The sequence below is a fragment of the Saccopteryx bilineata genome, chromosome 10, assembly GCF_036850765.1.
Source record: "Saccopteryx bilineata isolate mSacBil1 chromosome 10, mSacBil1_pri_phased_curated, whole genome shotgun sequence".
NCBI lineage: Eukaryota > Metazoa > Chordata > Mammalia > Chiroptera > Emballonuridae > Saccopteryx > Saccopteryx bilineata.
In genome coordinates this window covers 18,101,673-18,126,325 of record NC_089499.1, presented here as the reverse complement: position 1 = coordinate 18,126,325, position 24,653 = coordinate 18,101,673, and the positions used below count along the sequence as shown (strand labels likewise).

At 47.8% G+C, this 24,653-nt stretch overlaps 1 protein-coding gene across 1 annotated transcript in view; it reads left to right on the top strand.

The window, feature by feature from the left end:
- The window catches only part of TRIM71 (tripartite motif containing 71), a 71,958-nt gene that overhangs the window by 45,497 nt on the left and 1,808 nt on the right, over positions 1-24,653 (top strand). The window contains exons 2-3 of the mRNA XM_066245919.1: positions 8,305-8,472; positions 20,367-20,501. Coding sequence (XP_066102016.1) covers positions 8,305-8,472; positions 20,367-20,501 — 303 coding nt within the window. The remainder of the gene's footprint in view (positions 1-8,304; positions 8,473-20,366; positions 20,502-24,653) is intronic.

The window sequence follows — 24,653 nt, the reverse complement described above, 5'->3', positions numbered from 1 at the left end:
TGTGTGTCACTTGCCACTGTGGGCAGCAAACCCTGTGGCCGAGGCGGGGCATTGGGCATGGGTGGCCATGTACGTGCCCCAGGCAGCATGGCGGCTGGAGGGTGGGGGGGAGGCTCCAGAGTGAAGATCAGAATCTGCGCAGTGAAGGGGGTGTTGTTGCCGGTTGGGAGCTTGCTAGCCGGCAGCTGTGAGAGGCAGCTGAAGGGAGCGGTGCAGGCCCAGCAGGGCTCTCCATGGCAGCAGAGTGCTGTGCACTGGATGCATGGCTGTATGTCCCCCCCTCCCCATTTCTGCAGCGGCCATGTATTTTGTCTCACACTGAATAATTGATGACGTCATGTTTATACCTGCAGGTTGTCCTATTCAACTGCCCGCAGTTCCCAGAGGAGGGTCAGGGTCCCAGCAAAACAGATGCCCAGTTATACTGTTATACTGTCCCTTCTGGACTCCTAAAAGGCCCCCCCTTTTTTTATTGGTGAGAGAGAGTGACAGAAAGAGGGACAGACAGACAGGAAGGGGAGGGAGATGAGAAGCATCAGATTTTCGTTGCAGCTCCTTAGCTGTTCATTGATTGCTTTCTCATTTGTGCCTTGACGGGGGGGGGGGGGGGGGGGGCGCTATAGCAGACCAAGTGACCCCTTGCTCAAACCAGATTGAGCCCGCTCTCAAGCTGGTGATGTCGGGGTTTCAAACCTAGGTCCTCTGCGTCCCAGTCTGACGCTCTATTCACTGCACTACCGCCTGGTCAGGCTAAAAGGCCTTTTCTTGAGTCAGCTTGACTGTTATCCCCTCAGCCTTAGGGAGGAAGCTATGGTAGGAAACATTGTGAAACTTGGGTCTGTGATTCTGGCAAAACTGGTGGAAGGTGTGAGCTGTGCTGCTCGGGGGTGACCTTGTTCTCAGGGGTTTCATCTTCGAGACTGTGCTAGGGGAGGAAATGCTTTCTTCCAAGGGGAACTTGTTTCCATAACCCCCACCCTTAAAATAATTCTGACAGTGCCAGGAGCCAAATCTTAGGTTATTTCTCATTTTACCAAATCTGCAGCTCAGCTCGAGCAAATTCAGCCATTCAACTACGGAAACAGAACTGACTCATCTAATTCTCTGCTCCCTTTTATTTGGTCTTAGCTTTAAAAAGGTAATGGTTCTGTTCTTGCATGTGCTAATATTAAGAACTGTGTGCTGTGATAGTCTACAGGGAGGGTCCTTCCAGGGGGATAGAACATCAGAACAGGGCTGGGCTGCTAGAGTAAAAACTGGGGACCCCTGTGGCCCCAGCTCTTGGGCATCAGGACCATGTTCCTACAAGTGGGGGGGGGGGGGCGACAGGTGCTTGAAGGAGAAGCAGCTTGCAGGGTTTAAGGAAGCTTGTGGGCTGGGGCATTGGAGGAACAGGCCTTGCCATTAGTGGATGGCTGGTGTTGGGAAAGGGGTATAGCAGTGGTCATTTGTAGCGGGAAGATTTTCTCCTATAAACTAGGGAAGGGTTCATGATAAGGCTTTTAAAGTGACCCATAAGCTCCAAGTGAACAACACATGACATTTCACGGTCGTCACGCTATGCTTCTCCTACGATACCAGCAACCACATAGAGCCTAAAGTGGTTAGAGCTGATGGCATCCCTCTCTGTTTTCAATCCTCCGTGTTCAGGTTTGTCCCCGGAGCTTAAAAATGTGGCCTAGAGCTGGTCTGGCTTGGCTTTGGGCGCCCGTGGCTCCGCCTCAGCAGCAGGAGCTCTTGGGTCTCTCTGTTCCTTGGTGAGTCCTGGGAATGAGTTTTATTCAGGCAGCTGGCCAGACAGGTAGCAGTATATGTCCTAAGTCTTTTATCCTAACTCTTGTGATCTGATGTGTCTCTAAAAAAATTTCTGATTTTAGACAGTTAATACTGTGCATGCACATCCTATTAGTAATACCACAAAATAACAAGTATTAGGGTTTCTTTAGTAAATATGGAAATTCATACTCCATGGTAAAAAATAAATAAAATCATAAATCCTTTACATGCCAGTTCTGGTGTTGCTGCGAAATAGCTGATATGAAATCCTTTTGATTTCCAGAGCCTATTGGGTTTTGGAATTGCAGAAAGGGGCCTGTGGGTTTGTATGGGCCCCAATGTTTGTTTCAGTGGGTGTTTGAATGGTCGTCGTCTCCCCTCCCACCCCCGGGACTAATAAGTGTTTATTCTTAACACCCCTCTTCCTATACATTGCCCGATACCTCTTTCACTGCCACCATCTAGAGATGCCCCCACCGAGCAGCCAGCACTGAGGATGCAAAACACAGCAAGGCTAGCTTCTCGCTGCTCCGGCATCCGCAGAAGCCTTTGCTCCTAGTCCCAACTATGGCCGCCTCTCTGGCCGGTGTCCCCCTGCTGGCCTTTGGTGTACATCTGGTCTTGTTGGGAACAGAAGCAGGCACTATGCCGACCTGGGTTCACTCCTATGGATGTAGGTTGAGTCTACTTAAAGTTATTACACTTGAAAATCTTTATGAGCCACACTTAACAAGTAAATGTTTTCCCTGATACATCAAGGGACTCAACAAAATGGAAATGTTACCACATGGAAAAATTTGGGTTGTGTAAAAAACATGGATAGTCACTGCGTCATTACTTGTGATAAAACAAAAACAAAAAATATCAGAATTTTCTTCTATCCAAAGGTACTAATTTAATAATAAATCTGACATAGCATGCAGCCGTTCATAAGACAGCTTGACCCAGAACATTCTCCAAGTTAATAAAGTGGAAAAAAGTCAGGTATGATGTACTCCTATTTGTCTTTTAAAAATGCACATGTAAGTTGGGAAAGATTTAAAATTCTTTGCATCTGTGTATCGTTCTGTATTAAATATACATGTGTGGACTCTGGCTGGGTTGTTCAGTGGGTAGAGAGTTGTCCTGCGGAACCGAGGTCCCTAGTCAGGACACATGAATGCACAACTAAGTGGAACGAGTTGATACTTCTCTCTCTCCTTCCCTCCTCTCTCCCCATCTCCCTCCCCCTCTGTTTCTGTCTCTCTTTCCTTCTCTCTCCCTCCTTCCCTCTAGAACCAATGGAAAAAATTAAAAATAAATTAATTTAAAAAATAAACACACGTGTGTTCCCTAACTTTTTCAAGACACTTCCCTTACACACACACACACACACACACACACACACACAATTTGTCCTCAGCCAGGCTCTGCTGTTTTAACTTTTAACTGGTGGTGATTGTGCCTTGAACAAGGGTCTGAATTTCTTTCTTTCCCCACTTCCCCAGGCCACGCCCCCCACCCCCCAAACCATAGCTCTCTGCTTAGCAGCAGCATGTGGCCAGGGATGTAGGCGGAACCCTGGGCTTCATATTCAGTGCATTTTCCATAAGTCTCCTGAAGCTTGGTTTTGCTGTTATTAAATAGACTAAGTTGCATCGCTGGACTTTTCTCCTTGAACTTGGCTCGCCACTTTTAAATAGGAGAGTCAGCATCGTGGCACACACTGATAAGGCTTCTGGTTGTCAGCAGTCATTCTTCACTTCGTTTCTACAGTGGGAAACTGCGAAGCCCTTCTGGGTGGCTGGAGATCTCCTCCCGTCTAAGCCTGAGTTTGTGGGAGGCCGCATGACCCAGTCGTTTTAAGGATATAGGGGGGAAACCCCTCAAAGATAAGTTTGCAGTGGTTAATATGTTGTGTTTCAGTTGGGGCATTTTGAGAAGGAGATGCCCCTCCCTCCTTTGAGCTTACATTCTTCACTGGTGTGGGTGATTGTATTTAAAACCAGGGTGCCTCCGTACAGATGCGCGGTGTTGATGGGACCGCAGGTAGTATAAAAAGTAGATTTCCAGGAAGCGTGCACGTGCACACACACACACAGTCTTGTTCATTAACAAAGCACTTTATTTCAGCTCTGGCTAAGGTAAAAACCTGCCTGCTTGGTATTTTTATTTATTTTTTTCTGTAACTTTCCCCTTCCTCTCCTGCTAGGCCCCGCATTCCTAGGTCTTTGTCTCTGCCTGGTATTTTAGAAATTTTGGGAGAGGAAGGCAGTGGGTGGGGCCTCCTGGAAGCTGGGGGCAGGGAAGAGGGTGGTCACTCGCAAGGTCAGAGGTCGAGCCTGCTCCATTCAGCTGGAGCAGCCAGATTGTCGCCATGCGGGGCCAGGGGGTGGGGGTGGGGGCGTGTCCGTGCATCTGCCCGGGAAGGCCCGAACAGGCAGCCCCAGGCCCTGGAATTCCTCCCACCAGAGGCCTGCTCCTTACCGGCGCCCCCCAGCCCCCTTTCTGGAACCATAGTTCACGGCCTCTCTGCTACATTTCTGGCCTTGGACCCTCCGCACAGCCCTTTCTTTTGGAAGATGCGGGTTCCAGTTTATTCTGTTAAAATATCTTACTGCTGGTTCAGAGAATTGCACCTCTTGATTTGTTTCACAAGCTCTGAAATGGTGGGGCTCTGACCTTAGAAATTTAGGTAGATGAGATTCAGAGCTTCTGAATGGAGTTCGAAATCTTCCCCAAGTTTCTACTCCAACTTTTTGTTAGAAAGTGTATATAATACTGGTCACATTTTCAGTATTTGGACGATGTGTTCTTTAAAAAAAGAAAATAGAAACAATGATTTATTAATTGTGAGCACCAGGAAGCTATGCTTTCACTCACGCATTGTTTTTTTCCCTCCCCACTGTGGTGAAAGAAGATAGACTCCTGCATGTGGATCGACAAGGATCCACCTGGCAAGGGCAATCTGGGGCTGATACTGAAGTACCTTAGCTATTTTTAGCGCCTAAGGCTGACTGTGTTCAGACCCACTGAGCTATCCTCAGCTTCCGGGGCCATGCTCAAACGAACCAGTGAAGCTACTGGCTGCATACAGAGAAGGGAAACAAATTGTCGCTTCTTCTGTGTGCTGTGGCTGGCAATCAAACCGGGATGACCATACGCTGGGCTGACGCTCTATCTACTGAGCTACTAGCCAGGGCCACCCATCGCTTTCTATGATCAACTTGTGGGCGTTCCCCAAGCCCAGCCCCAGAGCCACCTGACTGCAGAAGCACTCACACTTCCAAAGTCATAATGCAGTGGTTTTCAAACTTTCTACACTTGGGAACCGGTGAAAATAGAATTATTTTGGGAACCGCTAAGGCAGAAATCACCCTAAGCATAAGCAAAGTCAACTATGATTATTGGGTCTGTAATCTTTCGTTATTTTATTTATTTATTTATTTATTTTACAGAGACACAGAGAGAGGTGGATAGGGACAGACAGGAATGGAGAGAGATGAGAAGCATCAATCATCAGTTTTTCATTGCAACACCTCAGTTGTTCATTGATTGCTTTCTCATATGTGCCCCGACCGTGGGGCTACAGCAGACCCAGTGACACCCTCCCCCCCCCCCCCCCCCGCACCTCGAGCCAGCGACCTTGGATCCAGGCTCACCGCTCTTAAACTGGCGACCATGGGGTCTCGAACCTGGGTCCTCGGCATCCCAGTCTGATGCTCTACCCGCTGCGCCACCACCTGGTCAGGCTGGGTCTGTAATCTTTGTACAACGTGAGGGTGGTTAACTCTTTTGATCTAGGGTTCTTAGCACTGCATTGATCCCGTGTCAAATGGTGCCAGAAGTGGGATTGCATCTAGGGACCCCCCCTTCCCCATTTAGAGGGGGTCTCAAGGCTGCACATGTGAGGGGCCTGGTGCCAGGAACTTCGGGCACCCTGTTACCGCTCTTCCGACCGGGATTTCTTTCTGGCCACTTCATCTGCAGAATTCACACCTACCACTTGTAGGATTCTCATAAGCACATCATCCGGGCTCTGGATTTTCACAAACCCAAGCCCCAGGACAGTCACCATAGTCCCTGGCAGTGTCTTAATCGGCACCTGGAGCCTGGCTTTGGCTCAGCCCAGCTATTTGCAAACTTGGTTTTTGAGGTTGAGACACCCCAGAGAGATCGGGTTCTTGGGATTTCAGGGATAGACGGGATCTCCTGAGGTGTACCGAGTCAGACTGGCCAGGTGGTCCCATGCCCAGGCGATGCCAGGCTCAAGTGACCAGCCTAAGGTTCTGTGTTACTCACTGCCGGTACAGGTAGATGAGCTGTTGCCCAGTGACAGGAACACAGGGTGTCTCTATCTACCGAGTCCACGAGGCTGTCTGCAAAACAGGGAACCCTGAGAAAGAAGTGGAGGAGGAGATCTTTTTAACTGGCCTGAGACAGAGGTTCAGAAGCATGCTTCATTTTCGTTTAAAAGGAGCATTCTGATGGAAGGTTTCACACTTGCCATTAGCATAAGAGCGATCCCTTTATTCCCTTGACAAATGAGGTAGCAAAGGGAAGGAATGAAGTGGAAACTGGTGGGCAAATTGCTTTAGCTTCATTCACATCAGTTAAAAAAAAAAAAAGGACTGTCCAGGAATTTCTCCCAAATGTATCCAGCTTTGCAGCTTTTGATTAGTATTTAAGGTTAGCCTGAGAATTTCAGGTTTTATTCAGATTCAAAGGATGAGCTCGTTTCTGAATGGTGGGACCCGCTTGTAAGGGATGGGTCATCTTTGTACTGAAGAAGGCAGATGGCCGACTCTTGGTTTCCGACTGACGTGCTCCTGGAAGGAGTGCTACTGGGCAAAAAAAAAAAAAAAAAAATGTGGTAGTAAAGCTACAAACCTGCCCATGTTTTTCCCTCCTAGAAAATAGAGTCCGTGACACCTGCCGTGTCAGAGCCATTTCTTAAAACTAGGTACAGACTATCCCAAGTCTATTCCTATTTCGGAGTCCAAAAGCTCTCCGAGCAGCAGCCGACCCCACGCTGCACCGATCACCGCCGAGCTAACTCGTATCTCTCAGCCCCGAGTAAAGCAGGCCTGCGTACCGGACTGAGCCATTTGGGGAGATCACTTTCTAGTGGATGTCTGTGTTCCTTGCCAAGACAGAGATGGGTTAATAGTAAAATCACCTGGAAAAGGGGAGAAACCGCATTCTCACTGTTTGCCTCAGGGCTGATTTCGGGTGAGACTTTCAGTCTGGGAGGAACTTTCTGGCCCTCGGGGCTGCTGCTGCCGCCAACCCTCCCTTTCTCCTTATCTCTGTCTCCCAATCTCCGCCTCTCAGCCAGAACCAGCTCTTGTTCTGTCTCCCATCTTGGACCTCTAGGACACCTAGCAAAGTGCCGGGTGCTCTGCCTGAGGTGGCCGGGACCAAGTGTGTGTGTTGGAAACAAGTCTTCAGGGGTCTGGGGTTGGCCTCCCTGCTCCGCCCAGGCTAGCTGTGTGGCCTTCAGCACGGGGGGGGGGGGGGTTTAGGTGCATGCACTGTGACTGAGAGAACCCCCTCCTTGGAAGTCGTCTACCTCTTGCGGGAGTCGTGCTGGCCGGCTTCCCCTCACACTCAGGTGTACCAGAGGCAAATTTAAGCTCCGCTCTTGAAAGCGGTCCAGCAAACATTTACAGAAAGCGGTGCTAAGTGCCCTGCTCTGTGGAGAGGGATACAAGACTGGCCCAGTTTCTGTGCCAAGGAGCTGTCGCTCGTGAGAGCTCCTCATTTATCAGCAGGTGGAGATTGTGCCAACCCTTCGCTCCCCCTCCCAGCACGCCGGGCCCCAGGGAAATACAGAACATCACATAAAGCAGTCCTCTCAGCGTGGGCTGCCTCCCTGGGTCAACTCCTTGGAACAACTTGGCAGGAAGAAGAAAGACAAGAAGCTGGCTGACCTTCCCACTAGCTTTTTGCCTTCGTTCCAGCAGCTTAAGCCCCTGGCTGGCTGGCTCAGATGCTGGGAGAGCCATGCTTTGCATGTTGTGTTGATCTCTGTGCTGGGGGCAGGGTGGCAACAGCCTGTGGTGTGAGGGTGATTCATACTGGCACCTCACCTTGCTTCACACGCCCCCCCCCCCCCGGGAGGCTGGGGAGTGATGGTAAGAGAAAACTTCTGGTATATTCTTTTCATTTGGGTTACCAATCTCTGATCAGGAAAACATAATCTTAGAACTCTTCTGGGTAATTAATCTAAGATACAGGGAAATATTATACCTTTGAAGTGTCTCAGCGATATTTCTGAATGAAACTGGAGTGGGACCAGGGGCTGGTTGTCTTTTCTTTGACTCGGGGGCCAGGGGCTGGGGGAGGTGGGGGGAGGAAGAGCCCAGTTGGCTCACAGTGGCTTGCCCCACTCCCTGTCCTCGTGTGTGTGTGTGTGTGTGTGTGTGTGTGTGTGTGTGTTGCTCCTTTATCCAGAGGGGGGAGTGGTTGGAAGTCTGGAACCCCTGTTGCTGTCCTGGTCTCCAGCCCTGCATCTCTCATGAATGCCTGTCCCTTTCTGGCCCCCAGGTGCTGCATCTGTACTGTGACACTTGCTCGGTGCCCATCTGTCGCGAGTGTACAATGGGCCGGCACGGGGGCCACAGTTTCATCTACCTCCAGGAGGCACTGCAGGACTCACGGTCACTCACCATCCAGCTGCTGGCTGATGCCCAGCAGGGCCGCCAGGCAATCCAGGTCAGTCCTTCCCCACCCTTCACCTGTCTCCCTTGTTCGGCCTTGCAAGGAGGCCTTCCCTGTCTCTCCCTTTCAGATGGCGTGTGGAGATGACCGGGCAGTCGCCAGTGTGTGTGTGCTGGGGGGGCCACGCAACAGTGACTCAGATGAGCTCGTGTGATAATAGTCATACTGGGGGCAGGGGAGGGGATTCTCCCAGTCTTGTGCAAATTAGGATGTGGCCAGAGTCACTGGCCAGGCCAGTCTGGGCTTGTATTTGATGACACCTAGCCTGGGCCCCAGCCACGTCACCTGTCTGTTTCCCACTCATCCCCTCCCCAAATCCAGGTGGGCTGCAGAAGGACTGGGAGCTTAATGCTTTTCAGATGGAGAGCTTGACTATTTTCACTTATTTATTTATAGGTGAGAAATAAGTGAGCATGGCAAATTTCCCATAAGGTTCAGAGTCTCACCCTCTCTCCTGAGTGATCAAGTCACATCCTGGTGATTTAGACTGTTCAGTCTCCAACCCTTTGGGGTTAGGAACAGACACATATAACTTTTAGGGGGCATAGCACTCTCACTTTAGACAGGTAATACTGAGTCCCTGAAATGATTTTGAATTGTCTGTCACCTGATGCAGGTGACAGGGAAACACGACGAGACTGTTGCCTTTGTCTTGTTGGATGAGCTTGAAAGTCCGGAAACATTGCTGGTCCTTGAGCAAAAATCAAATAGGAAACTGTTGTTATTTACCTTCTGGAGGATTTGAATACGAGAATTGTTTTTAAAAAATTATCTTTTAGGAAAACGGTTAAAGAACTGACCACGTTCTCTAAAGAAAGGATGGGAGGATGGTTTCGATTTTTAACAAATTCCTCCACAGCTGTGACATTCCTATGCATGAGACTGAAGTATTCTTCCTGATGATTCAGATGGTCTAATACTCAAGTCATAAAATCGGAGCTTTGAGAATCTATGATTTTGAAAGGACTTACTCTTGGTTAAATTTCATTTGTCAGCATCCCCACCGGTGCATCCTCCTGGTGCATTTTCTTTCTGTTCTGTTCTAGTGACTCTGTCCCCGTGGATGAGGTGCGGTGTGGCTTCCATTTTTATGCCACTCCAGTTTTAGGACTTGGTCAAATGCGTACCCTGCAGCCTTCTCTCCTAGACACCGTCACCTGGGGAATTTAAAGAACTGCTGATGTTTGGGTTCTGCTGCCCCAACGGACCCCCTCCCCTATCGTAGTATAATCTGATGAACCCCTTTCTGTCCTTGGAGATGGAGAACACTTGGGGGTCTCAGAACACAGCCAGGGAATTGCTGCCGATGAGCTTTGGGTGCTCTGCTGGCATCTGTTACTCTGGGGAAGAAGCAGAGTTTTTTTTTGCTTGGAGGAGAGGTTTGTGGTTAATGTGATGAATTCTCAGGGAAGCAGAAATTTGAGCTTTTTTGTGGAGAGAGGAGAGAGAGAAAAGGCAAGGGGCGGATTTTTGTCTACTGTGCTCAGTTTTCCAAACACGGTCTGGGTTAGCCGAGAGTCCACGGTGTGAGTAGTGAAAAGAATGCAGGAGTGAAAATCAAATAGTAGTTGGCACTGCTGTACCTGGCACTAATGTAAATACTGGATCACGGAGCATTTTTGGGGGGAGGATCCAAGTGGCAGATCAGGCAGGTGGGTTTCTTAGGGTGAATTGGATGCTTAGTACCTTAACAATCTGTGTGGCCACACCCGGTACACCCACTGAACATCAACTGCATAGATTGTTAATAGACTCCCTAGAAAGTCACTGTGTAACCATTGGGGTGTGTGTGTGTGTGTGTGTGTGTGTGTGTGTGTGTGTTGCCCTTTTCTGGCTCTTGATTATAATTCTTTTAAAACCTGCGTTTGGCCAGTGGTCTGAAGATTTGGGTATAACCAGATACCTGTTTCTGTCTGAAAGTTCTTACCAGATTCCCAGGACATTGACCATTCATTCCTACAAAACTGTCTGGAGGCCCTCTGTGAGAACCAAGTGTCCAGGTTCATCCCCGTGAAGAAAGAAGCCCAGGAAACTGAGTACAATTGAGGAAGAGTCCGCATGTCCTCAGCAGACACTTCCCCGAGCATCTGCTCTGTGAAGGGAGAGCACTGCTTTGAGAGTTTCAGGTGGAGTCCCTGTGTAATCCAGAGATCATTTAAAAGCCGTGTCTGGAAGATCCTGGGAAAAGCAGACAGTGTGTAGCGCAGGGTGTGCCTTTGATTATCTATCTAAAGGATTCTTTGATTTGTGTGGGAAGGTGCAGTACTTTCTCCTTTGGTCACTAAGCAATGGGCAGGGTGACAGCCATGGAAATTTTGAGATGTTCCTACCCCACAGGGTAAGGACATGGTGGTGAAATGCCTTTAAAATAACTGACTCGGGTGGACTAGACGTCATAGGCTTGATTTCTTCATGAAATTGGTTAAAATGTTGAATAAATGGGCCCAACCACTTGATTTTTTTTACATTGTTGTTTTTTGGGGGAGGAGGTTGTATTTTTTTTTTTTTTTTTTTTCTGAAGCTGGAAATGGGGAGAGATAATCAGACAGCTCCCGCATGCACCCGACCGGGATCCACCCGGCACGCCCATCAGGGGGCGTCGCTCTGTTGCGACCAGAGCCACTCTAGCGCCTGGGGTAGAGGCCAAGGAGCCATCCCCAGCTCCCGGGCCATCTTTGCTCCAATGGAGCCTTGGCTGCGGGAGGGGAAGAGAGAGACAGAGAGGAAGGAGAGGGGGAGGGGTGGAGAAGCAGATGGGCGCTTCTTCTGTGTGCCCTGGCCGATGCTCTACCACTGAGCCAACCGGCCAGGGCCTACATTGTTGTTTTATAGCACTTATATCAAAGAGTTACAACAGAGATGGTATGAAAATGTTATTTTTACTGTGAACATCAGAGAAGGCAGGAATATAGTCAATATGGTCAGTTAACGTATTCTATAAAGGATGATGATACAGTGTACAGTTGATGTATCATAGAATTGTATACCTGCGACCAATATTTTACTTATCAGTGTTGTCCCCCCCAAATAAATTCAATAAGGGGGGTACTTAAATACAATAAAATATTATTCTTCAGTTGCACCAGCCACATTTCATGTGCTCAGGATAGAGGAAAGAACATTTCTATCTATGTAAAATGTTGTTACACTTTGCTGATATTGAATATAATAAATATCTTTCCTTTAAAAAAAGAAAGGATGATGAATGAGGGAGAAGATTTAAATTAATCATGATAAACACCAAAATGAAAACCTAGCTAGATTAAAGGGTTACATGGAGAGAGAGGGGAGGGAAAAGTATTGAAGAAAAAAAACGATAAAAAAGAAAAAAAAAACGAATGATGAATATGTGTTAATTACCTAAAGGCATAAAAGCACTCTAAGATTTTGTTCCTAGAAACGTATGCGTATTAAAAGGAACACAAACTAGAAACGATAGCAATCAGTTACTCTATGAAAAGATCATAAAGGTAGATAAAACGGAAAGACATGAATGGATAGGGAATGAGAGAGATGAAAAACATACCTTTTACAGAGAGAAAAATCCAACTACTTAATACATTAACCTGGACAGTTACCCATTTAAAGGACACCAGGCTACTGTTTGGATAAAGAACTTGAATATGTGCACCATGCTTACTCGGTGTGGGTGGGAGAACGTATTTTGAAAAATACCCAGCGCTTTTAGATGTGGAAGGAGCTTCATTCCTCCTCTGGGGATCTCCTCCGAGGCAGCGTTCTGCATTCTGATAGTACTGGTTGCACCATATGAACCCTCAACAATAGGAGTGAGGAGGTTTTAGGCACATAATCTATAGAGAGACTGCGATCACATTAAAAAAACACACAGTGTTCAGTAAAATGAACAAACTTTGAAGTTGGTTCAGAGAAAGTTATGCAAACCCAGAAAACAAGACACAGAAAAATTGGTAAGCAGAGCAAAATATTAATAGTAGTGTGTGTTTTTGTCCGTCTCCCCCACCTCCCACCCCCCCACCCCCAGTCCATTGCCTTAGCCACCCAGCCAGGACTGTTAGGTTTTTTGTTTTGTGTTTTTAACATCACGATTATATAACATATTTCAGTACACAACTTTTGTACAACCATAAAATAAAGCACCGCAGTAAAATAACAAAAAGCATGGCATTTCATTTTGCAGTGCCTGACAAATGGTTAACATCTTTAATCAGAAATGAGCCAGTAATTTTTTTTTTTAAGGCGGGACTGAGGCAAAAAAACTTCAGATATATTATGGAAAATATAGGCAATAAACTGCACATGTTTAAAGTGTACACCATATGTTTGATATATATTTTAGCCATGAAAATATCAGTCAAGATTATGAACATGTCTGTCATGTCCAAAAGTTTATTTCTTCTTTTTATTTTATTTTTTTACTTTTTTAAAAAGAGAAAGAGAGACAGGAAGGGAGAGACATGAGAACCATCAACTCGTAGTTGCTGCACCTTGGTTGGTTGCTCATTGATTGCTTCTCATATGTGCCTTGACTGGAGGCTCCAGCTGAGCCAGTGACCCCTTGCTAGAGACCATGGGGTCATGTCAGTGAACCCTGTTTGAAGCTGGCAACTCTGTCCTCAAGCTAGCAAGTTCTTGAGGTTTCGAACCTGGGACCTCAGCATTCCAGGTCAATGCTATCTATCTCCACTGCGCCAGCACGGGGCAGGCACCAAAAGTTTTTTAGTAATCCTTAGGGTAATCCCTACCTTCCTGTTCCCATGTTCCCAAGCAACCCCTCATCTGCTTTCTGTTTTGGATTAAGATTTTGTTTTATTTTAATGAGTTAGGAAGTGAATTTAGTAACTAGTAACAGGTCTTTACTCTGCTCCCCAAAAGTAGTGATTTAAATTAAATACTCAAGGCTTTAATCTCTCCTATTAAAAAGCATACGGGTAGTGATTGGAGAATCCTTTAGCTAGCTCTATCTACCCCATCATTCCCAGGAGTTGAGACATTTATCCCTATGGCCCAGAATAGCTGCTGGAATGCAAGACATTGTTACATTCATGTTCTGGCCAATTGAAAGGAGGTGGGCATGCTCCTACCTTTTATAGAGATTTCTCAGAAGTCCCGCATGATACTTAATATTCATTGGCCAGAATCTCAATGTCACGATCACATCAGTTGGAAAGGAGTTATATCCAAACTCACTACAGCCGTAAATAAGATAGAGCTTCTATTATTTTTCATCTGACAGTAGTAAGCCAGGAGTAATAGTATAGTGTGATGGATCCTGTAGACCAGGGATGCCCAAACTGCGGCCCCCTGAGGCCATTTATCCGGCCCCCGCTGCACTTCCGGAAGGGGCACCTCTTTCATTGGTGGTCAGTGAGAGGAGCACTGTATGTGGCGGTGCCTCAAAGCGCAGCGTCACTCACATACAGTTAGACTTCTGGTGACGCAGGAAGCATGCCTCATGGCTCCGGAAGCGCGTCATATCACTTGTTACGCCTAGCAGTGACAAATATGGAACTGGACGTTGACCATCTCATTAGCCAAAAGCAGACCCATAGTTCCCATTGAAATACTGGTCAGTTTGTTGATTTAAATTTACTTGTTCTTTATTTTAAATATTGTATTTGTTCCCGTTTTGTTTTTTTACTTTAAAATAAGATATGTGCAGTGTGCATAGGGATTTGTTCATAGTTTTTTTTATAGTCTGGCCCTCCAACGGTCTGAGGGACAGTGAACGGCCCCCTGTATAAAAAGTTTGGGGACCCCTGCTGTAGACTAGAGAGCCAGCTGCCTTTGCCCTACCCTCTCCCTGATTTTCTTTACTGGACATGAATTGTCTACCCATTGAAAAAAAAAAGCTATCACACCCTGGCCGGGTAACTCGGTCGGAGCGTCATTCTGATAACACCAAGGTTGTGGGTTCAATCCCTCATCAAGGCACATACAAGAATCACCAATGAGTGCATAAGTAACTGGAACAACAAATCAATTTTTTCTTTAAAAAATCAATCAGTAACTATATTTTGAAAAAGTAAGCATTGTCGCTCTTCCTGTTACAGCGAGAGTGATAGGTGTTCTACCATTTAGCCCCAAATGAGAACTGAACTTAATGACTAAGTGTAATTTTTTTTTTTTTAAGTTGTACAAATGAAATTGTAAGTTAATCTCGACTTTGGACTACTTTGGTCCCTTTTGTTTTAACTTTTATCAGTCCTCTCATCATCCTTGTAGACTGAAGTCACCTGCGGACACACTCCTGCTTGCCACGACGGAAAGTTACCACAGTGAATGCCAAGCGTGTCTGTTATCTCTTATGAGCTTAATTTACACTATCCCAAAAAGTAGATCAAGGAAACTTTTTTTCTTTTTCTATTACAAATATGGAAGTGGAAGAACGAAATTAATTGCCCAAGAAACCAGACGTCCTTAAACGATAGGCCTCCCCTCTTCATCCGAGAGAATGAACAGACCTGTGTACTGAGCTCCTCCCCTTGTCCTGGGCACTGAAACAGGTACTTCACGCATACATAGTACTGCCTGTATGGTGTGGGCGTCGTTCTTCCCATTTTGCAAAGAGAACGCTTTGCACCAAAGAGATTAACCTCAGGTAACCTGCCAGAGGCACAGTGACAGTGAAGAGAGGAATTGCAGTTTGAATCCAAAACTAATGGACCCTGTTTCTCATTTGGGAAGCCAATGTTCTCTAGCTCCCCACCCCCACCCCCGTGCATGTGCGCCACCACCGGCCACTTACACCTAAATGTAGGAAAAATTATGGTGCAAGAACTTAAATACACTCTGACCTCATTTAAAAATTTCCCATGCTGTCTTAATTAGGACTCTGGGGTTGCAGTGGACTAAAAGGGAATGAATAGTCTCAGGTGACCAGGTAGAAGAATATGGATGGATCAGGCTTCAGGTATCCAGGGACGTAGACCTTGGTGCCAGCACTGTCAATCACTTAGCTCTGTCCCTCTCTCCATGGTAACCCCATTCGAGCTCCTGAACCTGGGCTTGTCCGTGCAGCGCAGAGAGAAAGGTAGGCTTAAATGGAAATCTCCTTGGGCTTGCGCTGTTCCAGCAAACCATCCTCAGGGAAAGGATGGGGTTCCCCTCCCCCCCCTCCTCTTTTGGGGTGGGAGGGAAGGAGGCTGTAACATTCATCTGTAAAATCCCAGAGAAGGGCCCTTGATTGGCCTGGTATCCTTCATTGCTCCTTGGGCACAGGGGCTGGGGGCAGTATACTAGGGAGCTCCCTTTAGACCAGATGAACGGGCATTTAACACATCCCAAAAGTAAAAGGATACTAGGCAGCCAGATCTGCGGGTAGATTTTTAAGTCCTTATCTACCTTACACCACCTTTAAGTGAATATCCCAGAAACCTATTTTACAACATGTCTGGGCTCAGTATAATTTGGGGATTTGGTGGTTCTAATTTTCACTGAACAGATTTCGTTGAGACATCTTTTGCAGAAACTCCGTTCCCTTTCTTCAACCAGGGACTTGGTCTCAACTAGCTTCCCCTCCAAAGTTGGAAGTAATATGTACGCTCTAGAGGCCCAGCAGAGAGGTGTCTTTGCCTTTTTGCCAGTGACTTCTGGATCCCGAGTCACACCATTGATGCACGTTTATGAGGTTGTGTTGGTGCCAGAAGAAGGCTTGAGATTTGTATTGGCTCCTCTCCTATAATCAGTAAGCAGCCCCGTCCTATAAGCAGTTTGTGTGTTAGCCTAGTGAGGTCGTCTTGTCTTGGACACCTCAATTCCCTCCCATCCTGCTGTCCTCATCAACCTATTTTCAAGTTTAGTCATTTCTGGATGGGAAGGATGTACATTAAAAAAAAAAAAAAAAAAGGCACATCTCCCCCAGTGACTATCTGGTTTTTTTTATTTTTATTTATTTATTTTTTTTTTACAGAGACAGAGAGTGAGACGGAGAGAGATGAGAAACATCAATCATTAGTTTTTCATTGCACGTTGCAACACCTTAGTTGTTCATTGATTGCTTTCTCATATGTGCCTTGACCGCAGCCCTTTAGCAGACTGAGTAATCCCCTGCTAGAGCCAGCGACCCTGGGTTCAAGCTGGCGACCTCGGGGTCTCGAACCCGGGTCCTCTGCATCGCAGTCTGACTATCCACTGCGCCACCGCCTGGTCAACACTGTAATCCAGTGTTAAATTACAAGTATCGGATATTAGTTGCTATGACTTTGAGACAATCACAGCTCGGTGATATTTAGCTTGAGAGTCTTAGTTCTAAAAAAAAGAAGCACCTAGAAAGAAGTAAATCTTCCAATTAATTCTAGATAGTCTTGTAAAGGGAGTGTGTCCTGATGAGGGTCTGGGGTTACCCACAACAAAGAAAGCATGGGAAGAGGCCTGCAATGTACCTCATCGTTTTTATTGTTGTTTTTTTTAGGACAATCTGTTACTTGGACACTTTAAGAGGACAACATTTTGGCTACCTCTATGTAATTAGAGCATTTTATAAGTTGCACTGATTGCCTATAGAAATCCGTAAGCAGGATCAGGAATATAGTTGTTCTCCACATAAGATTGATTCTTTAATTACTGTGTTTCTTTTATCATGTTCAAGATGCCATTGAGTGTAAGATGCACATTTATGTTACATACACCTAAGAAAGGGGGAAACTTGATCATTTTCAGATGAATCATAGTTTCAGAGATATGAATTACAGTTAAAATTATATTTAGAATGCACTGCAGTATTTTCCATATCTTGTATGGTGGCCTATGAATTTATAGGTGATATAATTGTTCTATTTTTATACCTTCTGGCTCTCAGGGCACTTTAAATACCAGCCATCAGACAACTGTTCTCCATAGCAGACATCACTAATCGCTTTGTGTACTCTTCCTGGGAAAAACCCACAAATGGCCCCAGACTCTCTTCAGAACTAAGTGGCCATCATTCAAGTCAGCTAGCTAGCATGCACCAACTGAGTCACCTGCCCAGTTGAGACCCTCAGATTTCAAACCTTCTCTTGGATTTGTGCACGTTTAGAAGATGATAACATTTTTCTCCCAAGTCCCATGCTTGTTGCCTTTTTTTTGGTCCTTTTTTTTTAACTGCAAAGTGTGTTCCTATTTTCTTTTTTTTTTTTTTCAGAGACAGAGAGAGGGATAGATAGGGACAGACAGACAAGAACGGAGAGGTGAGAAGCACCAATCATTAGTTTTTCGTTGTGCATTGCGGCACCTTAGTTGTTCATTGATTGCTTTCTCATATGTGCCTTGACCGTGGGCCTTCAGCAGACCGAGTAACCCCTTGCTTGAGCCAGCAACCTTGGGTCCAAGCTGGTGAGTTTTGCTCAAACCAGATGAGCCCGCACTCAAGTTGGTGACCTTGGGGTCTCGAACCTGGCTCTTCTGCATCCCAGTCAGACACTCTATTCACTGCGCCACCGCCTGGTCAGGCTGTGTTCCTATTTTCAAAGCTTTCCCCACCTTCCCCACTGTCATTTTCCCCAAGCCACCTGCCACTTGTCTGCTTGAAAGGCCTGCTTTCGATAACAGGAACTAGTTCAGCAGGTCCTAGGTCTGCACATCTCGGCATGCAGTGCTTGACTAGGATTGTATACAGAAAATTATCACCAACTGGGTGACTTAAACCAATAGGAATGTATTATTGCACAGTTCTAGAGGCTAAAGTCCACAATCAGGGTGTCAGCAGGAACGTGCTCCTTCTGATGGTCCTGGGGCGGAGTCTTTCCTTGTGTCTTCCTAGTTCCTGGTGGTTGCCAGTCACCCTTGCTGTTCCTTGGCTTGTTGTACCTTATCGCTCCCCGTTCCTGCCTGTCTTTGCCCGGCCTTCCTTCTGTGTGCGTGTGTCTCTGTCTTCACTTGGCCTTACGGGGAAACGAGTCAGTGGATTTAGTATCCACCCTAGTCCATTATGACCTCATGTTAATATCTGCAAAGACCGTATTTCCAACTAAAGTCACGTTCAGGTTTCAGGTGCACCTGAACTTGGTGGAGAAGGGGACAGTATTTAACCCAGTACATTGATCAAACTTGACTATGTCCCTGGACACGAGCAAACTGAAAATGTATGGATGATTGTCCCTGTCACAACCCAGTGGCTAAGTACCGTATAGCCTGTGTACTTAGCCCCCACTTAGTTTGACGTGTAGTGATCCTTGGGGTAGGTAGGGTGGTAGAGGTGAGGGGGTCTGAGCTGGGGTTTGACCTTCAGAGTGAATTTGGAAGAGGAAGCATTCCAGGCAGTGGATAGCCCGCGGATCCTTAGACCTGACAAGGATCGGAGTGAGAACGCAGAGAGAGCAGTTCCCCCCCCCCCCCCGCGCAGCTGGGGGCGCACCCGGGGGGCAGCTGCACTGTGGGTGTGGCTCCGTGCCCGAACGTGGCATCCTGGCCGAGATGGTTATACTTGGTAAATAGGGGCTCCAATTTTATCTTTATTATTTTATTGAGGGGGACAGTTTTCAGGAATGGAGTGAGTCCCAGCAGTCTGGCTGGAGCTATTATTTGTAAAGAAATAAGGTTGGTCTTGTATGGTTTCATTCCATTTCTACAGTGTCCAAAATAGATAGGTCTCTAGGGACAGTAGGTGGGTTATGGTTGCTGTGGAGGAGAGGGAGGTGAGATGCAGAATGGCCGCTTAGCGGGCATGACAGCTTCCTCTCGGGACGATAGACGTGTTCTAGAGCTAGTGGTGACGGTGGCACAACGTTGAAGGTGCTATCACTGGTGCATTTTACGTTACGTATTTTTCCACAGTTGAAAAACACAATAAGGCAGGAAGTGTAGATAGGCCTAGGGTTTGGATCCTGCTTGCTTGGTGAGAGCTAAGTGGATAAAGGGAATGGATGGTTGAGGGGGGGGGGCTATGCCTATGAACGGGCCAGTGCCCCATGCCATTCCGTGGGGGCGTTTCTCGAGCACTGTTAATAATAACCTGTGCCACGCACTGTGGCCAGCTCTCTCCCTGGGGTCCGTTGCATTTTCCTCACAGTCCCCATTGACCAAGGTTAGGGGGCCAGGAAACTAGTCCAAGGAGCCTTTGAGCCCAGGAGTCAGGATTTGAACCCGGTTACCCAACTCCTAGCTTGACCATCATCAGCAAGCAGTCAGTTTGGAATCCCTGATTTAATACCTCAGTATCTCAAAAGAAATCCTTGTGGCTTTTGGAGACGCGTCATGTAATATTAATGAAAACACCAGGCCTTCTGTCTGGATTAATTTTTCATGAACAATAATACGACTGATTAAACTGGCTGATTTACTCGAGCCGGTGGCGCAGGGTGGGGTTGTGGGGTGCTGTGTCGATGGTCTCTGACCACAGGGCACGGTTTCCTCAGCGACCCGGTATTCTCAGTCCTGGATGCACTCCGCCTCGGCTCAGGCTGGAAAGGACGCGGCAGAAGGGTGATGGATAGCCACTGGCCCGCAGCCTGCTGCAGCCCCTGGCGGGAGGGGCGGGCCTGGCCTTCGGGGCTTTCCCCAGGCGTGCAGCGAGGCCAGAAAGTCTGGGAAAGCTGCGCACAGGCGTGTGCCCGGGGTTAGTACATCTCACATCTGATCCTCATTCCCGGTTTTCGGCTGTGACCCAGCTACACTGGTTTCGCTGTGTCAGAGGATCTCTTAATAGTCCTGACATTCACTTGGTGTAGGTGCCATTTCTCATACAAAGAAATCCAGCTCTTGCCAGCACCTCCTTCAGTTACATGTCAGACAGGTGCCATTCTCTGCCGAAGTGTCTGCTTTCTTTTCCAAGGAAGTGGATCAAGCGGTCTGGGGGCCCCCGGGTGTGAGCTTTTCGGGTCTGGGTGGTGGGGGTGGGGGCGTGGAGTAGGGAAGGGGCAGACTTCAGTGTTTTGTCTGGAGCGTGTGAAGGTCCTTCTCATGCCACGAGACTGTGTTTGGTTTTCCAGCTGAGCATCGAGCAGGCCCAGACGGTGGCAGAACAGGTGGAGATGAAGGCCAAGGTGGTCCAGTCGGAGGTCAAAGCCGTGACTGCGAGGCACAAGAAGGCCCTGGAGGAGCGGGAGTGCGAGCTGCTCTGGAAGGTAACGGACGGAACGCAACACGCCCGCGGTGGCCCTGTCGGCACCTCATCGGCCTGGCCGGCGTTTCTTCCGCAAACTGCCAGTCGGATCCGGGACTGCAGCTTATAAATTTAGAATACTTGGCAGTTTTTCAGAGTTGGTTGTTGGCAGAAAAATTCAAGGGGCCTCTGGCACCTTGTGGGTGCTCTCCGGGCAGTGAAACAAGAAGAAGCCCTTTCAGAAGTTGCCGGGTGCCGAAACAGGAGGGAGCCCCAAGTTTTGCATTGTGCACGCTCAAAAGGAGGCAGAAAGAGGGAGGACAGTGGAAACCGTTGTTGGGAAAGCGGGCTGGTAGGAAACGTCCTTGTTTTTGGTGTCCTGGCTGGTTGCACTTCCTGAGCCCATGTGCAAAGCCAGTTTTCCACTGGTGAGGGCAGCGAGCATGTGCCCTCTCTTCCTGTGGGAGCAGGAAAGTGCTGAGCACACTGGTGTGCTGGTTAGACAACAGTCAGCTTGGGAAGAAGGCTCTCCCCATCCACGTCACTGCCCCAGCTTTTTTCCTCTGCTTTCCTGTACCCCCTCAGAGGGAAGAGGGGGCACTATGCCTACGAGTGGGCCAGTGTCCCATGCCAGTTCCTGCACGCACCAGTAAGGCCACATATGTATCTTATTAAAAAGGCTGCACTTAGGTGTGTACTTGCTTGTTTTGTTTGTTTTTAGCAAGAGAGAGACAGGAAGAGAGAGAGAGAGAGAAGCATCAACTCGTAGTTGCAGCACTTTGATTGTTTATTGATCACTTCTCAAATGTGCCTTGGCAGGGGAGTGGGAAGGCTCCAGCCGAGTCAGTGACCCCTTGCTCAAGCCAGCAACCCCTCGCTCAAGCTGGCAACTGCAGGATTTTGAACTGGGACCTCAACATCCCAGGTCGGCGCTCTATCCACTGGGCCACCACCGCTCAGGCTTGTGTGTGCTTGCTTTAATCATCCGAACTAGCCGATGGTAGAGGTGGCCTCTCGATTTCCAAAAGTGACCCTCACCAATCACTTTGCCCTAAAATGTTCTCTGGAAGGCTGGCTGTTTTGGATTCTGCATCTTCCATTTAGTTATTAGTTCTTTAAGGAGCTGCCTTCTGCTGCTTCTGACCTCGTAGCAAATGTGAGTTTTTTGACCAAAAAAAAAAAAAAGAAAGACTCCAAAATGTCCCAAGATTAATTCAGCACATATTTTATTTAGGCACCTTTGTGGCCCTGACATGGTTTTCAGGCACTCAGATGTCCCCACGGTCCGTCAGCCTCATGCCACCCACGAATGTTAATTATAACTGAAAGGGGCCCACTGCTTGCAACCCGAGAGCGCCGTGGTGAACTCTGCCACAGACGGGCTCTTCTGGACTCGCTGATGAAAAGGCCTTTGTGTGTTTCTGCAGATCTCCCCTGAGTTATCCTCCCTCCTGTGAGGCGGACTCACTCTTCCAAAGGCAGTCCATTCTCTTTCTCAGGCAGGAGGAGTGGAAAGCAAGCTTTCACTCTGGGAGAAGTGAATTTGGAAGAGTCCGTTTCTTCTTCCTGCAATACGCTTCATTTCTGCTTGGCTTCAAAACTCGTTCTCAGATTCTTTCAAGATAGATAAGGCTTGTTCGTTCTGGAGACGTCTCGGCCCCATTTATCTTGCCTTGTTGCAGCGGTACCCCGCCCCAAATCCTGTGGGAATCCTTTCCCCTCTCTCTTATTAATTACTAGTGTTTCTATGCCCCCTCGCCCCCCAGCAAAGCTTTCCTGCCTGTCTCTGCCTGGGTACCTCGTTTGGTATAATATTGTGGTTTTTCTCGTTGTGGTTATTGCACCTTGAGATACTGGAGTGCTAGGTGAATCTGCCTTGTCTGGATGCACCTCCCTTTGTTGGGCCTTGTACATTTCCAGTGGGTTTGGCTTTCCCTTGGGGTCAGTTACAGCCACCTATACCTATGGGGTCGGAACCAAAGCCTGGAGGTTTGGTCCAGTGCAAAAACCAAAGGAAAAACCTCTCTTTGATCTGTCCCTGCAAAGAGTCTCCCTTCTTCATTTATATACATGTCCTGCTTCCAGAGTGGACAGTTGAAAATGCGTGTGAATGGGTCAGAAATCACATCATCACTCCCCAAGGGAAAGTCCGATGAGAACCCAGGCCTCCCGGCGGTGGGCCCTTCCTCTGAAATAGGCTTTCTGTAGCTTTCCGATCGGTGGGGCACTCACTCCGTTTACGGCCCTCTGCAGAACAACATGAGCCAGCTGGGGTGACCTGTGTGTTCCCTTCGTGGGGGACATCACTTAAAATCAGAGGACTTTTAGTGCAAAAGAATCAAGAAAGGACTTCGTTTCATTTGTCAGACAGAATCCCACGTTCCTGAATAGTGCGGTTTGCACTGTAATTCCTCAAAAGCAGGAATTATTGCGGGGGAGGTCAGAATCCATGATAACATTTTAGATTCAGAGGAGGACTCCTCTCCCAGTGTAGTGTGTGAGGCCTTTTGGGCTCCCTGTGGAAGGTTTCCAACATCCTGTCCTTAGAGGTGAGGAGAGATGAGGAGAGGGGAGACAAGGAGGCGTAATCTTGAATTATGTCCTCACCAGATCCCTTTCCTCTCTCTGCGGTTTTCTTTCTATTTGTGTGTGTCTGCATTGAAAATTCCGTCTCAGAGGAGTGCAGCTCTGGCCTAGCCCGTCAGGAAGTCCTGCTGGTTCTGCCTCTGGTATCCTTTCTCACAGTTTCAGCCCACCTTTGTGGCCTGGGGGGCTGTCACCGTTCACCTGGGTGATCGCTGTTCTCTGCTTCCCCTCACTTGTCCTCTGCAGCGCATGGTCTGCACAGCTTATATAAAAACATAAGACTGCAGCCCTGGCCGGTTTGCTCAGTGGTAGAGCGTCGGCCTGGCGTGCGGGAGTCCCAGGTTCGATTCCCGGCCAGGGCACACAGGAGAGGCGCCCATCTGCTTCTCCACCCCCCCCCCCCTTCCTCTCTGTCTCTCTCTTCCCTTCCCACAGCCAAGGCTCCGTTGGAGCAAAGTTTGCCCTGGCGCTTAGGATGCCTCCATGGCCTCTGCCCCAGGCACTAGAATGGCCCTGGTTGCAACAGAGCTGCGCCCCAGATGGGCAGAGCATCGCCCCCTGGTGGGCATGCCCAGTGGATCCCGGTCAGGCGCATGCAGGAGTCTGTCTGACTGCCTCCCCATTTCCAACTTCAGAAAAATACAAAAAAAAACAACAAAACAAAACAACAACATAAGACTGCCCCAAAAAACCTCGTTTGTTTTTGTTTTGAAATTCCAGGGAAGTGCCCACCTCAGGGTCTTTGTGCTTGTTCTTCCCTCTGCTTGGATTGGTCTCTTTTAAGCCCTTGGTTTTATTCTGTTGGTCACAGTATACATCCAGTGCCTGGCCCAAAGTTGGTACTCAGTAAACCCTTGTTAGAGTGTCCTCTTTAACTGTTATTTCCCCTAGCTCAAGCCAGTGACCATGGGGTCATGTCTAGGATCCTGCGTTCAAGCCGGTGACCTCAGGATTTCGAACCTGGGTCCTCAGCATCCCAAGCTGATGCTTTCTATCCGCTGTGCCACCGCCTGGTCAGGCTTTTATTTTAATTCCTAAGTTACAGAGAAATTGCAGGTATTAATAATTAATACTAAAAGAACTCCATCTATCCTTTACCCACATTCGCCAGTTACGTACGTTTTGCCCCATTTTCATCATTCTTTCTGTATAACGTATAACATGTGGCTGGGATTCGAGAATAAGTTGGGAGGGTCGGAGACACAGTGCCCCTTTATCCCTAACTTCTACACTGTTTGCTCTGAGGAAGGGCATTCTGCTAGCTAATCACACAGTTAGAGTCAGGACGCTTAATCTCGACTCTGTACTAGTAGCTAATCTTTAGTCAGTAGTCAGATTTCACCAGTAGTTTTTTGTTTGTTTGTATTTTTTAACAGGGACAGAGAGAGAGTCAGAGAGAGGGATAGATAGGGACAGACAGGAACGGAGAGAGATGAGAAGCATCAATCATTAGTTTTTTGTTGCGACACCTTAGTTGTTCATTGATTGCTTTCTCATATGTGCCTTGACCGTGGGCCTTCAGCAGACCGAGTAACCCCTTGCTTGAGCCAGCGACCTTGGGTCTAAGCTGGTGAGCTTTGCTCAAACC